At 37.0% G+C, this 16,284-nt stretch overlaps 1 protein-coding gene across 1 annotated transcript in view; it reads left to right on the forward strand.

The window, feature by feature from the left end:
- LOC150077960 (uncharacterized) overlaps window positions 1-16,284 on the forward strand; it is a 279,555-nt gene that overhangs the window by 137,894 nt on the left and 125,377 nt on the right. Inside the window, exon 3 of the mRNA XM_090385461.1 lies at window positions 5,043-5,660. Within this exon, the coding sequence (XP_090241587.1) occupies window positions 5,043-5,660 (618 nt within the window). The remainder of the gene's footprint in view (window positions 1-5,042; window positions 5,661-16,284) is intronic.

The raw sequence follows: 16,284 nt of genomic DNA on the forward strand, positions 1-16,284 counted from the left end.
AGGATGTGGATAGAGGGTGTGAGAACAGCTATGAACCGAAGAGGACTGATGAACGGATATTGGGAAAATGGAAGAGAGTCGAAAAAAAGAATAAAGGAATGGCTTTTTGGTGTTAGGTTGAGGATAACCGTTGTGATAACGAAATAAATCATAAGAAGATAAACAGAACATTTTTTTAGGCTTAGTTAAGCCTAATCTCGAATTCTTTCAAAAGAGAAATTAATTAAAGCAAATATGGACAAAAAGTAGAAAATTTTCGGTGAAAAAATTGTTACAGAAACAAGATGGTTTAAAGAAGGGCCTGAAACTCTGGTGGGGGAGTTGGATAGGGCAGACGTGACGTGGTTGGATTGGAAAATAGTGATAATAAGATAAGCGTAGGAAGCGAGCGTAAAACAGTGGCATGACATTCGTTGTTGCGTGTAGCCTCAAATGGCGGACGAAGAGAAAAAGTTCGGAGTGTGTCTGTTCCCTGACGCGAATACGGAAACAACGGCGGAGCGGCAACAGAATTTAAAGCGCGCTTTTTATTGCTTTTCCGATGGGGCGCCCAGCTCCGCTATCACATCATGCGGCCCTAATAAAAATATGTAGTGGCCACGTTTAGACATGCTTCCGCCAAATGGTAACATTTGCTCTTTCTGTTACTGCACTTTATTTCGATATGATTGTTCATTCCTTTTTTCTTCTCTCTCTCTCTCTCTCTCTCTCTCTCTCTCTCTCTCTCTTTTATTCTGCTCGCAGAAGAATTGCCAAAACGATACGTTGTGTGGATTAGCCTGTACCGCTTAACGACATGCAGGGGCAAATATTTTTATCAAAAGTTATTGTTCCAAATAGTGCATTTGGGACTGCAAAGGAGAAGAACAAACCCCGATAGCATCTAGCGCTTTTCTTCTGCCTCAACTCTCTTTTCCTTCGTTCATTTCCTCAGTTTCCGTTGTTCATTTTCATTCTCTCTCTCTGACTCGGTCACTCTCGTTTTTTTCTTCATTCTCTCTACTAACTCAGTCACTCACCCTTTCTTTCATTTTTCTCTTCATTATCTGTCTTCCTTCCTTCCTCTACCTTTCTTTCATTCTTTCATTATTTCCATCTCTCTCTCACCTAATGTTATTAATGGAGTCCCACAGGGTTCGGTGTTGGGTCCACTGTTGTTTTGTATATTTATCAATGATATTGATGAAGGTATATCAGGCTTAGTGTCGAAGTTTGCAAATGATACAAAGGTTGGCAGGGTTGTTAATGACAGTAATGGCAGTGTGCTACTGCAACAGGATCTAGATAATTTGGGGAGATGGGCTAAGAAGCGGCAACTGAAGTTTAATCTTGACAAATGCAAAGTACTGCATATGAGTAGAAGTAACCCCAGAGAAACGTACCAACTTTCACTATATTTTGTACATTTCTCTCATGTTTTTGTAATTTATAGCACTTTTGAGAAAATAATATCCTTTAATTCTTTCAATTATGTAAAATAATAAACACTAAGTTCTATACCTTTCGGGTTAAACATACATGTGCCCCATGTAACCGCCGGACACATGTGCCTGTCTTAACCTTTGTATGTAAATATCACCCCCCCCTAGCTTCCTGCTGTCCAGGGGGTGGCTCTACGGCAGATCAATAAACAGATTTAATAAATAAATAAATAAATAAATAAATAAACTGTGTGGTACTACACTTAAGGTGGTAGAAAATGAAAAAGACCTGGGAGTAATTGTGCAGGCAGATATGAAGTTTTCTGAGCAATGCAGACAGGCTGCCAAGGCATGGGGTGTTGTTAATGATATACAGGAAGTTTGTTGATTGTCCCTCTGTATAAGGCAATGGTCAGACCGCGCCTTGAGTACTGCGTACAGGTCTGGAGGGCTCATTTTAGGAAGGATGTAGATTTACTTGAGCGTGTACAGAGAAGGGCAACAAGATTGGTGAGGAGAATGAAGGGATCCTCTTACCAAGAGAGGCTTAAGTTCTGCAAATTGCAGTGGCTGGAGACTAGGCACCTGCGCGATGATCTGATTGAGGTGTATAAGGCCTTGAATGGGTTGAGCACGCTGAATTCTGATGGGATCCTTCCACTTGTTCAGATTACGAACCTAAGGGGGCATAAATTCAAATTAAGAAAAGACAGATGTAGAATAGATGTGCGGAAATTTGCCTTTAGCCAGCGGGTGGTTAATTGCTGGAACAAACTTCCATCTGTCGTTGTGGAAGTTAATAGGTTAAATAAATTTAAGGAGGAACTGGACAGGCATTTGGAGGGAATGGTGTGATTTTTTTTTTTTTTTTTTTTTTTTTTTTGGCTGATGCTGCATAAGCTCATACACTTGCTTTCTTGCATTACATGCCACTACTACTACTACCTCCTTACATTTCCTATTTCTCTTTCTCATTCCTACATTTCCTATTTCTCTCTCTCATTCCTACGTTTGTTTCCTCTCTTTCTCTCTCTCTCTCTCTCTCTCTCTCTCTCTCTCTCTCTTACTCCTACGTTCATTTCCTCTCTCTTTCATCCCTACGTTCGTTTCCTCTCTCTCTCTCTCTTACGTTCATTTGCTCTCTTTCTCTCTCATTCATTTCCTCTCTCTCTCTCTCTGAATCTTACGTTCATTTCCTATCTCTATCTTTCTATCATTCTCTATCTCTCACTTTTCATCGTTCATTCTCTCTTTCATTCCCATCCCAGTTTCTTTTATTCGTTTATCTTTACTTCGTCCATTCTTTCTTTAATTTATTTTTCATCTGCATATTTCTTTTGTCACTCCCATTGTTTTCTCTCTTTCCTTCTGTCTTAAATTCTACCTCCTACTTCTTATCCCACTTTCACTCTCTCTCTGCCTTTTCTTCTTTACTTTCCTTCCTCTGACCCAATTCCCTCCCTTTATCTTTTCTTTCCTTCCTTCGTTGATCATTTCTGTCTTTCTCTCATTCCTCCATTCGTTATCATTAATTATCTCTCTCTCTCTCTCTCTCTCTCTCTCTCTCTCTCTCTCTCTCTCTCTCTCTCTCTCTGTTTCCTTCGTTTGTTTGTTTTTTCTCTCTCCATTCGCTCATTCATTCTACATCTTTTTTTTACTGTTACTGTCGCTCTTGTGCATCTTTCTCTCTGTCTTTCCGTCTTTAATTCTATCCCTTCCTCCTTATCCCACTTGTCTCTTTCATTCTCTCTCTCCCGTTACCTTGGCTCATTCTCTCCCTTTCCTTCGTTCGCTTATTTTTCTACCTTTTTTTTTTCTTTCACTCTTCCTCCCATTTTTGTACTGCTTTCCCTCTTTCTCGTTTTTAATTCTATCCCTAACTTCTTATAATAATAAAATTCTTTATTCACAGAATTCTTTATCCCACTTGTTCTCTCTCTCTCTCTCTCTCTCTCTCTCTCTCTCTCTCTCTCTCTCTCCCCATATATTTCTAGACAACCTATTATTGTTTCTTTCTCTACGCATTCCGTCTCTTTTCTTAATCTTTCTCCACTGACCTTTACTTTTCTTTTGTTCAACTGCAAAGCACCCTTGCGTGTATGCAAACGAGACTTCTTTACATAAGACAGGCTATTGCCCACTTTACTATCTCAAGTAGATACCTGTTAGAGAGTAAAGCATTTCCCCAATTGCGTGTTGCGGAGGGTTTTATATATTCAGTCACGAGAGAGAGAGAGAGAGAGAGCAATGTAGCATATTCTTTAATTGCTTTGGGATCTGAGTGACTTTCACTTTTTAAGTGAGTGCCAGAGAAAAGGGCAATCAGCTCTAATCTACGCACGACATATTTGTCGCTTCAGGCCTTTTGATTAAAACATTTCTTTGGAGGGAGGGTATTCTAAACCCCCCCATTCGCCCCCAATATTATTCACCCTCAGTATTAACTGATAATTCGCATTTTTATCATCTGTTGAAATTCTTGGAGTTGAACTGTTTTTTTTTTTGCCATATAAGCTTTTTTTCTCGCACATTTCCCACTACTAATTAATGATTGCAAACACCGCGCCATCTGTCGACATTTCTCTTAACTAAATTATTTTCGAGGCCAAAATTTTACGAGTTTTCGATTAATATTTATAAATTTAATTTTAGACTTGCCGAACTTTATTAATTGCCCATATTTCCGTGCAAACAGGCCGAAAATTGACACAAATCCCATGTCACCGAGGGTGAAATGAACCCTGAATAAACACCCCGTCCTCTATTATTGAAGTACTGCTAATTAGATTCCATCCACTTAAAGCTCTCCCGGCCTGAAGTTGCCATCAGAGCAAACAGTGGCGCCGTCTGTACTCTAAAAGGTATGGGACTGTAAAATAACGGAAGGAAGGGGTATTTCGGGAGGTGTGGGAGGGGGGGGACTCGCATACCAGAAGGAAGATATCCCTCTGCCAATATACCAGCTGTTGCAGCTTGACTGACAACGAAAGGGCATGTTTTACAGGCGCGAAGCACGTGATCGCTTTCCTTTACCCAAGCTCGAGGTTTAAGGAATGCAGCGAAAAAAAAAAAAATAATATTTTCCCGCTTACAGAATGAAATTAAAAAGAAACGTTTTTTTTCTTTTACTGCGATCGTGCTGGAGATTTGAATCTAACACGAATTCTACAAATGGAACGAAAGGAATTATGGGATTTTGACACGCATACGATCAAGAATAATATTAGTTCTGAAATCGACATTTTTCGATTGCATTACAGCGAGGGCTTCACTGCGCATGACAGTCATTCCCAACCCTGACCTTTATTGATCTGCTGGGAAACATGTGGTTCTTAGAAGATCCCTAAGATCGTTGTGGTTTCAACTATAATTTTAAAATACATTTAACTTCTTGGTGTTTGAGTCAATGCTTAGAAAAAATTAATTGGCTAGAAAAATTGAAAAATTTTCTTAAAAATCTTTTAAATATATATTAAAAAATTTTTCCAGTAACAATTATCACGAAACAGGAAGAATATAAGTTACTATGTGTTTTCAGGCTTTACTCTCTACGTAGGAGTTTAGATTTTTTTAATATTTATCATAAATTTATAATTAACTATAACGAAATTTCTTTTTCAGCTCCTGCCCGAAGTATTTCCTTCTCCTTCACAAAAGAGAACGAAAACGTCTTAAATTTATCCTGCGAAGCGGATGGTATCTATCCCCATCCACAGATGGAACTCTATCGAATGGGCCCAAGTGAGGTTGACCCGAGCTTAATTAAAGAGGTCGAGGTGATCACTTTTGATGATGATGATGATGATGATGATGACGACGAGGACAAAGATGAAGAAGACAATAATAATGACGACGATGATGAAGAAGAGGATGATGATGATGGTAATGGAAATAATGAAGAGAAAAATAATAAAAAATCCTCCAAGAATGCCCAAGACAATGGTCAGAATAGCAATGATGATGATGATGATGATGAGGATGAAAATGGTGATGACAATGGAAAGAACAATGGTAATGGGGAAAATGGAAACAATAGTGACAATGGGGGAAATACTAAAAAGGATGATGACGATGGTGATGATGATGACAACGATGATGATGATAAGGTCTATAGGGTGCTGGTGACAGCTAATGTACTGATAAAAGAACTGGAAGACGAAGGACTAACATTCTTTGATTGCGTTATTTCACTGCCTGGAACGAAGTACAAAATGCACGAACGAATTGCCTACATACCGGGTAAGTTAACCAACTTTACCCTCTTTTTATAGCATTATACGTCAAAATACGAGGGGGTGGTCAAAAGTTTATGAGAACGAAATTTAAAAGGCATTCGTAAAAAATTATTGTTTTTTCAATGTCAAAATTTTCCGGTTGTGCATCAAACCAGACTTCCACAAAGATCTAATAGCAGCTGTGGAAGTCTGGTTTGATTCCTTAAGTCACGTCTCATCTTCATCAAGTCCGGGTGAAGATGAAAGTTATGAACAAATAACAGTCACTTATGACCAGATATAGCTGTACGGGGGCTAGTTTAATTGTTTCAATCCACATTCTTGAATTTAGCCTATGCAACCCGGGCTTGTTGTATTGTCATGGAGAAACTAAACTGCCCGATGACCCAACTTTCCTCTTTTTTTTTCTCTCAACGCTTTTAACTTTGGCATAAGGCTGGCATAATATTTCTCTGTTATTGTAGTTCCAGGTGCGAAGTAATGAATTAACAACAATCCTTTCGGGTCTCAGAAAACTGAGGCCAACACTTTTCCAACTGATGGTTGGGTTCGATACTTTTTTCAGGGTTGGAAATCCCTTGTGCTTCTGCTGCATGCTTTCTAATTTGGATCATAAAAATGTAGCTAAGTTTCCTCACCAGTCACCAAACGGGACAAAAATCAATGTGGATTAGCAAGAATTAATTTAAAATTTTCTTTTGATGATTCCAATCCTGATGTTTGTCGTGAATGGAAAGGTTTCTGGGAACCCATCTTGTACATAGACATTCCCAAATGATCATGTATTATTATTAAAATGCTTCCATGGAAAATGTTAAGTGCTTTTTCAAGTTCAGACACTATTTCTTCTGTTTTCTAAATTACTTTTTCTTCAACGATGACAACTTTCTCAGATTTGATTTCTTCCGATGGTCGAGCAGAACTTGGACCATCTTCAGCCGACCCGCATCCTCTTTTGATCTCTCCTGATCATCTTGCAACTGTAACATAACTGGATAATATTACCCCATCATTCTTTCATGCATTTATTTAGCATTTCTGCCCTCTTTGGCCAAAAATTTGATTAGTGAACGATGCCCAAATTGCTGGATATTCAATTCTTCTTCCGCCTACCAGCATAAAAAATTCAGTTTTAGAAACTCTCACAGGACATTGACATACAATTTTTATGTTATTTTATAGGACATAAAGCTCTCAAAATATTTTTCAATATATTTTATGTGCCTTGTTTTCAGAACTTTTTGATCATCCCTCATAGACATAATTTTTGAATTTTTTCTGATGATTATCGAAACTGTGCAAATGGTCCATATTTCGCCATAGAAATAACTGTACAAAAATGATAAATATTGTGTATCGAGATTCATAACGCGAAAATAGATATAAAATCCAGTATTAATTCAATTTTGCAGTTTAGTTACTATTAAATTTATTAAATAAGAATTTAAGATTTCTTTAATCTCACTGACCATAAATCTAACTTCTTAAATCTTAAATACTTTATCCACATTATCAGTAGAGAAAAATGGGAACACGTCTATCTTACACCAAGCGTTGATAAAAGCACATAAAATGATTTTTTGTTGTTGTTAATTCATAATAATCTGAATTTGAGTACTTTGAAGAGAATTGGTTGGCGCCTATCCAACCAACTGCAATCCGATTCGGTTTAGGGCGCAAGGATTAATGTTCTTTAGTCCACTGTAATTTTTAAAGTGGTGTATAAATTTGCCATAACGGGTAATAAAAACGAAGGAAACATTTATTTTTGAAAAATAATATATTATAGCAGAGAAAAGAGATGAGAAACCAATATATCGTTTGATCAGGATATATTGGCTTCGAGTTTTGCGTCTGCAAAGATAAATCATGTACGCAAATCATGATCAGAATGAATTCATTTTCAAATTAACTTATCTGGTTAATGTCATAAACATTTTTTAAATTTAATTTCTAAAATCAAACTGTTCATAAACAATTTTTAAATCATAAACTTTCATAAACTTTTTTAAAAATCTTGAGTTTATGGTATTTAATTTTTAAATATAATAATATCATAAACTTTTTTTAGATTTAATTTTTAAATCAACTCATCTTAAATTAACTGATTTTTAATCAGTTAATCACAAAATATCAAAGACAGGTCGATCACAGACTCCAGCACATCTACTGGTGAAATCATACTGTATTGTAGAAATGTACTGAGTACCAGGCCGATGATTTTCGAAGGATCCAAATTGCCAATCTATTGCAAATATTAAATAATTTCGGTGAATTAAATGTAAATTAATTTATTTTGATTTAAAATATTTAATAATATTAAACTAAGAGGCGCATAGAAGGGATAATTAACTTTAAACATCGTTCGATCTCAGAATTTACATAAATTTGTATTTATGAGGGGGTTATAGTTCCCTCTTTATACTTCCTGTTATAGTTTGTACTGCTACGGGAGAGTAAGGCTCCACCTTTCTAGGATATAGATTATATAGAACAGCCTATCGCCATCCTAATATCCCATTTCCAATCAATCATGTCAAGTGGTTCATTAAATAGGAATGATTGAAGGGACCACCGAAACTCGTTATTATATATGAATGATTGAAATGTTGGTAGCGGTACTCCCATTTATAAAGGTGCAATAATAAACAGCTCACGAATAAGAGAGAGAGAGAGAGAGAGAGAGAGAGAGCTTTCGCTGTAATTGTCATTCTTTCCTGCCAAAGAGCTCTGCGAAGATGAATAATAGGGTTTGTCTATTTTTCTTTTCTTTAGTCACCTTTTAAATATTAGCTTCCATTTCTCTTTACATACTAATGTTCTCGCTAATTAGGGATTAAGTTTTTTAATGTTTCTTAAAAGGAATGTCGCAGTTTGCTAATTGCTTTCCTCCAACTTAAACGTCCTTATTTTAAAGTGAATAGAGTTGCATAACAGTTACTTTGACTTATTTTCCAACACCGAGATGAATTACGAACTTATTTCTCATTTTTACAATGTCATTCGCGTATAATACCTTTCTAATTATGCAATTTGGAAAATATATTAAGAACTCAGTAGAAGTGATTAAAAATCTAAAAAGATGGAAAAATTTTGATTTACTGGCAGTTTAAGAATGACTTTCGGTTAGTTAATACTGGTATAAATGTACAGTTCATAATTTTCTATCCAATAGAAAATAGTGAAAGGAAGGAGTTCAAGAAAAAAACACTAATTTGTTGGCCAATTTCAAAGAATAGATGTTTAAAATCCTTTTCAGAATTTTTTTTTTTTTGATATTTTTAAACGTCTCGGTTTTCAGTTTTAATAAAAGGTACATTATCTATTGGTAGCCCTTTGTGTTTGCGAAAAGAATAAAGTCGATATCTTAATAAAAGAATTTGACAAGTGAGTTTCAGTATTCTTATTACATTTACATATTTTTTTTTGCCAACAATCGTGCTTGTTCTTCAAGGTACATTTCACTTGTTTTTGCCAACAAACGTGCTCGTGCATCGAGGTACATTTTACTTTTTTTTTGCCAACAATCGTGCTCGTGCATCAAGGTTCATTTAACTTTTTTTTGCCAACAATCGTGCTCGTGCATTAAGGTTCATTTCACTTGTTTTTGCCAACAATCGTGCTCGTGCATCAAGGTTCATTTCACTTGTTTTTGCCAACAATCGTGCTCGTGCATAGAGGTATATTTCTTTTCTCTTTTTTTTTTTTTTTTGACAATACTCACGCTCGTGCATCAATTTTTTTTTCGCTTTTTTGCCAACAATCGTTCTCGTGCATTAATATTTCAAATTATTTACAGTCAGTAATTGTGCATATGCATCTACCCTAATTTCATTTCTAACCATTCACTTGTACTGATATTAATTTCCTTTTTATTCGCCAGTGAATTCAATTTTGTAATCATATGCTTAAAATATTTAGTTTGCTATTTCCATTGCAATGAATTTGCTGATTTTAAAATTAACTCAATATTGTTTACCCGATGAATAAATCAAGCAATCTAATGAAAGCAACAAAATGCTGAATTTTTTGGTTTTACTCCTTTTGGAACTAATAATTCTATTGGTGTAATCATTCTTTGTGAAATGCAAGTTAAGTCGAAAAGAAAAGAAGAAGCAATTTAAGACAATGTCACCCTTGAAAAGTCGAGGAAGCAAGTCTCACAAAATCTTATTAAAAGTGATTTCTTTCCCTCAGGCCACAAGAGCCCCACTCAGTTTCTCTACGACAGTTCAGAGATTTAAAACGTGTTCCGTTGAAAATCTCCCCAGAGGGCGTTTTCTCAATAACAACAGGCCAACAGCAGCTACCCTCTTGCAACCAACAAATCGTTGCAGCTTCTGCAAATGCCACACAGCGGTGATTTTTCTAACGTTTCTGCTTCTGCTAGAGAAGTAAAGCTTCGCTAATCAATATATATAGTAACTACAACTCTTTACTTCCTTAAATACCATAAAAATGGTACTTGAAGATAAACATCACCAGCCACGCATATATGTCCGCTTTGGGATTCTAATATGAGTTAATAAGTTTAACAAAGTACGTGGAAGTTCAGCGAGGAGAAATGATTTTTCTGTCTGTCTGCGCTTTAGGAATTAGATTAGTACAAATGATGGAGAAAGTTGAAAATAAAGGATGCGAACGTTTGTAACTCAAATAAAATTTAAAGGGGAGCAAAATAAAATAAAACCTGACTATTTTATTAGGACACTGAGCTAATAGCATGCTGTGGAATCAACATGGTGTCAAAAAGTGATACGTTGCATATTGGATCATTCGTGTCACAAAACTGTATTCAATTTTTGGATCTCAATAGGTGCTCAGTAAGATTGAGATCCGCTTATTGAGCTGTACAGGTGAAGGGGCTTGAAGTCTACCTCGTGTTCCTCAAGCCTTTCTTTCATATATTTCTTCCATACGTTCACTCTTCTCAGTTCTGAAAAGCATAAATCGAGACCTACTGAATCACATTATTATTATTAGCTATATGGTGCAAGGAAGCCATGACATGCTTCTAGTCCTGAGTCCATTCTCTGCTTTCCTGGAACCAATGCAGCAATATTTTTCTGTTGAGGGCACGGGATTTCTGTCTTCCTTAACGTGTCCCATATCCAGGGTGTATTATTTGCAGAATTCTTGGCATGATCATATTTTTGTATAGATTGTTGCATCTAGCCCAAACTTCCATTGTCCTAATAAAGTCCCCAGTCTGTGAGTATATAAATATACATATACACTATGTTTCCAAAAGTATTGGGACATCAAGAGACATTCATATTAAAGACAAAAAAATTGTAAGATAGTAATAAACTCTTAAAAATAGCCAAATTTCTCATCCGTATATAATTTATTTATACGAATATATCTTCACAAATAAGACCTTATTTAACAGATATTTACTTGTATTTAGGAGCAATATCAGTTGCTTTTTAATCCATCTTGAAGAGTTTTAAAGAAGTAATGAAAAATCCTTCGTTATTTTCTACAGATCGGATTATTGTCTCTCTGGAGATTGCTTTTCTTTCCCTAATGCATTCCTAACCATTTTAAGAGATTAAACTATCGTTTTCCCCGATAAGAAATTCTGAGACTCTTATCTAAGAATATTTATACGCAAAAGCGATATAAGTAGGTAAATATATATATATATATATATAAATAAAAAAGAATTCTCTTTAAAGAGTTATTAAATCGGACGTTTCATCTTATCGGCTTAAATACTTCAGTTCAGTGGTGTGTCAGATCAATGCGATGACGTCATTGTGTTTGTTTTGCTATTGTCATCTAAGGGATTACTTTTTCGTGCGTAATAATAAACCATTAACAATACTTTGGAAATACGAAGTAAGCTGCTCGATTTAGCCGCTGAAATACAAATTACTTTGTAATAAATTGGTGCTATTTTTAAATATATTATTTGCATTAATCTGAGGAGGACATCTGGTGAGAATCTTTGGAAACATCAACATTAAAATTGCTTCGTTTTTCTTATGTGGAAACAAGTTAATCACAATAAGAATTCCTGTTTTGGATGATTCTTAATTCTTATTCTAACAGAATTTTTCACTGGATCATTAGGATAAATTATTTTTCCTTGGCTTTCCTATCTTGTGTGGCAGCTCGGAAAAATGTAATCATGGAAGAGAAAAAGGGTTGAGGGGGAAAAAAATGAGCGAAGATGTCGCATTCTAAACAGAGCGCATTATTATATTTTGCAACAAGGGGTTAAGGTCTGTCTGTCTCTCTCGATTTTTTTTTCTTGCGTTGTCATTTCTGTCAACATCGCAAGATTACCAAACCACCCCGTAACGCTTTTAGCCTCAAAATTAGAACGAACGGATCACATTTTACCATAGACTGGCAGCGGAATGAAAGAACACAGAATTTGTGATGTATTTTAATTCACTTATCTCCACCAACCAGTCTTGTGCGTGTGTGTGTGCGTGCGTACCGAAGGAAAAATCGATGCTAACTACTACACCAACACTTTACCGTCTCAAGCGAAGACCACTTTATCAACAATGGGACTAGCTGTGCCATGTGACAGCGTTCTTTGGCGACCTCGCTGATCTGTTTTCTTGTCCCTTTCACTCTCTCGTCAAGTTTGTGTTTTAGAACCGAATGGCAGAGAGAGAGAGAGAGAGAGAGAGAGTAATGGGGTAAATAAGACTGTATGTTTGTATGCCTATTGGTGGAAGATAGAGATTAAATGTTAATACTTGGATCTTGTTGAAGAGAATGTAAATGGATGCATTGAGTTCTTTTCTGGGTTTTCTAATACGAGTTTGATGAATTCATTTTTTTTTTCCATTAAGAAAAAGAGATTATTTTTCGCTAAGAATGAGTCCCAAAATTGTTTTTTGTATCTGAGCTAATGATCTAAGGTGTCGTTAGATCAAGACCATGTACAACCCTCCAACACTAGTGATATATCATCTGTACATTCACAGTTGGAGAAGGACCCGAATACTTTTGAGCATATAGTGTACATACTGTCCTTCGGCATGTGTCGAGTGTGATACACTCATGGTTGAAAACATTATGACCACCTAGCTAATAGCCTGTTAGACGGCCTTTCGCCGAGATAACCACTTTGCATCCGAAGTAGAATTGGTTCCATAAGACCGTGGAATATGTCTTCAAGTATCCTGGACCAGCTGGAGAGAAGGATGTCCTGGAATTCGTCAACGGGGTGAGGCACAGGCGGCCATGGAAGCACGCGAAAGGCGGCCATGGAAGCACACAATGCTGGCTTTGTGACACAGGGCGTTACCTTGTTGAAAGAGTCCCGTGCCATCTAGATAAACAGTTACCACGTAGAGCACTTGGTCCGAAACAATGCCCCGTTTGGATCTGGCGATGATGAGGTGGGGATGAGGGACCCAGTGATATCCAATGAAAACATCCTCAAAACCATGAAATCGGTGCCACTAGTTGCAGCTGCTCGCCGTCGAATACGCACCCATCCATTGGCCTGATGGCGTTGGAACCTTGATTCATCGGACCAATCGGCTCTCTTCCAGTCGAAAGAGAGCCGATTGGTCCAATGCTCCCGTGCCCACTGCAGGCAGCATTGGTAATGGTCGGTCAACATGGGTACATGAACAGTTCGTCTACTCTGAATTTCTATTCCCAAGAGCGTTCGCTGGATGGTGTGCTCGGAAAAGTTCCTCTGTATGCCCTGGTTGTATTCTTCCGTTAATTGAGTGATCATGAATCATCTGTTAACTAGCACAGCACGTGCCAACCGCAGTTCACTTCGACTGTCAACCAGTGACAGTCTGCCCATCCCAGCACATTGGGTAGTTGTGTGTCCCTCTTCAGACCAAATCCTGCGGTTGCTAAAGATGCTGACCCTGCCTTTCTAGCACCGCAAGTCATTCCCCGTTTAAACTCCATCAAGTCTTTTCCTTTCCCCATTGCACGGGCTTCGTATTGACTAACTGATAGGCTCTACCCGTGCCATCACTATACACGATGTGTCAGTCGGTGACGTCACTCATAGGCTCTGTGGGATCCTTTTACTTGTGGAGACAGGAGTGGTCATAATGTTTTGACTCAGTGTATGTGATCCTATGGGCTATAAAGACATCAATAATCCTCTGGAGAATACTTCCCTAATTGTAACAGATGAGAGAGGGGACCCATTGCGTTTTTTTTTTTTTATCATAAACATAATCTTACTTCTAACTTCCAATAGAATAATATTTTTTTTTCTTTTTTAAAAGAGCCAGGACTGCTTAACTTGAGGGAGTTGGTAATCGGTTGATTTATGAGTGGATTCCATCCCCCTAGTGCATCCATTTGAAAGATTACCTATTTGATTACTATTTGTATTAATCTTGTTCGCATCCTATAAAACCAGCCCACCTACAATACTTCATTGGCAAGAAATTCCATCGAACGTAGTGAAGTATAACCACTTTTATGGTTTCTCTGAACGTTGCCAAAACTTTCAAATTTTGATAAGCCCAGCAATTTTTCTTTGGCATTTGTTCTGGGAGATATTAAAGCATGTCATAAAATGCGCAACTTCGAGATTTTCTTCTACATCTATCTTTTGACTGAAGACCTGACTATGTAGAGGGATGCATCGGAAGTTTTTTGATATTTGTTTGTGGTGCAGTGGGCAAAAAAAAAAAAAACCCGTAAAAAAGACAAACATTTCCCGAATCAATTTATTCCGAAAGACCCTTTTATGTAAAATTACTTTGGCGCACGAATTTTGTATAAATCGGGGTTTTTTTTAAGTCTTTTGTTGATTGAATCGGTTTATAAGTTTGTTTTCAGTCGGTTAAGAACAAACAAATGCGCAACTTAAAATAAATTACTTGAATTGATATAATGGAAAAACTCATGTTCTAAAAAAACATTCCTTATATTACCATAGCGACGAGAAGAGGCTAGCACTCTTTGTCGACGTCCTTGGATCTCGTGGGTATGACACTTCCCACCACCCGATGACTTCACAGTGGTCTTTTTGTCGTGAACCTTACTGAAATCTTGGCACTCATCGTGCTAATGACCGTCATAACCAAGTGTTCAAGCACGAGGGTACAGTGGTACACGCGTTTCAGTTGGCTGTGGTTCAAGCTCGTGTGACTGTACGATGGTGTTCTGGTATTCTCTCTCTGTGCCCTTCTTGTCGAATAAACAGATTTCTTTTATTTTTTTACTAGCCATATAAATGGCTAGTAAAAAAATAAAGGAGAACCAACTCTCCGAACATCTTCTAACGTGTTGGGCCTAATATGATCCAATTTGGCATTTTTTGAAGGTATCTACAGCATGTTGGGTTCTAGCCACTTCCAACTAGAGCTGGAATAGGCTAGACCTTGATAATCGAGGTTTACCAAAATAAATAAGCAAATAGTCAATCGGCAATGTCAAGACGAATACGTATAACCTTCTTTTCAGGAAGGGGGTGGAGTAGGGACCAAACAATTGGAAGGATAGCTGAAGAAGTTACATTAGTTTAAACTGACGATTTTTATGGTCATGTGTAATGGATTTTGAGTACTTTGACCAACATATGATAGTTATTTGAATAATAGGAAGGGTTTGGCATTAGAGATCAATCATTCTGTTTTCTCAGATGTACGATATTCACTTATAAGCAGGAGTCAATAAAATCTTTATCCAAAATTTTCTCAGTTAATTAGCGATCACTTGCTGGTTGTTTTCCTATAGGCGCTCGTTATTTATAATCTTTGTCAATTATCCAAATGTTCCCTCGTTAATAATTAGTGCCCATCTTGACTTATTTTCGTCCGATGTTCTTTATCATCCCTTATTTATTACTATTGGCGTCTCTCTCTTATGTACCTCATCTATTAAATACCAAACATCACTTTTAATAAGTTGATTACTGGCAATCTGCTCGGGATTCAGCGTTTCTCGTACTTCCCTCGTAAATTATGGACGCTGCTGGTTGTTCCTTGTTTGGAGATCTCGCTTTCCCTCGGCAGAGATAAATAATAAAGCGTACAAATCATGTTGACATCTACACTCGCCTTCTTCTTGTCTCTATCAAACAAAATGAAGTAAGGTATCTTAATTAATCCATTTAATATGATATGCCGTTAGCGAGTGGTTGCAGAAAAATAAGCGATAGATGGGTGACAGGTATTGCTTAAGTTAAATGTTTGTCGTTCGAAAAAGTTGTTTTCCATTTGCCTCGTTGCTGCGATGATTGGGAGAGGAAGTTGCGAGAGAATGAATCATTAATTGCATCAGATGGCAAAAACATGACATACTCGCACCAGATAGTTTGTAATAAACTTTCTGGGCTGTCTCTTCGAAACATAAACTAATATCTATGTTTTTGTACATCTACCGGTTGTTATACATAGAATGCTAAGGCGCATCTATGTCTCTATGTTTGCGTTACCTAGTAACCAACCAAACAGTCAGTGTTTCTAGTGGTGAATTGTGAAACGATGTATGGGGGGGGGGGTATATATAAAACTGATATGAAGTCATTGTTCATCAAATGGAATGAAGCCACAGGCTTTTGCCTCACCCGCCAAAAAACAAATAGATAAGCAAATATAAATTATGCGTTTCCCTCCTCACGTAGGTAACTATCCAGTTGACCTGTGAATTTCTTCAAATGTAAGTCTCAATTA

This window comes from Mastigoproctus giganteus, chromosome 11, assembly GCF_048544385.1.
Source record: "Mastigoproctus giganteus isolate SK-2022 chromosome 11, ASM4854438v1, whole genome shotgun sequence".
Classification (NCBI taxonomy): Eukaryota; Metazoa; Arthropoda; class Arachnida; order Uropygi; family Thelyphonidae; genus Mastigoproctus; species Mastigoproctus giganteus.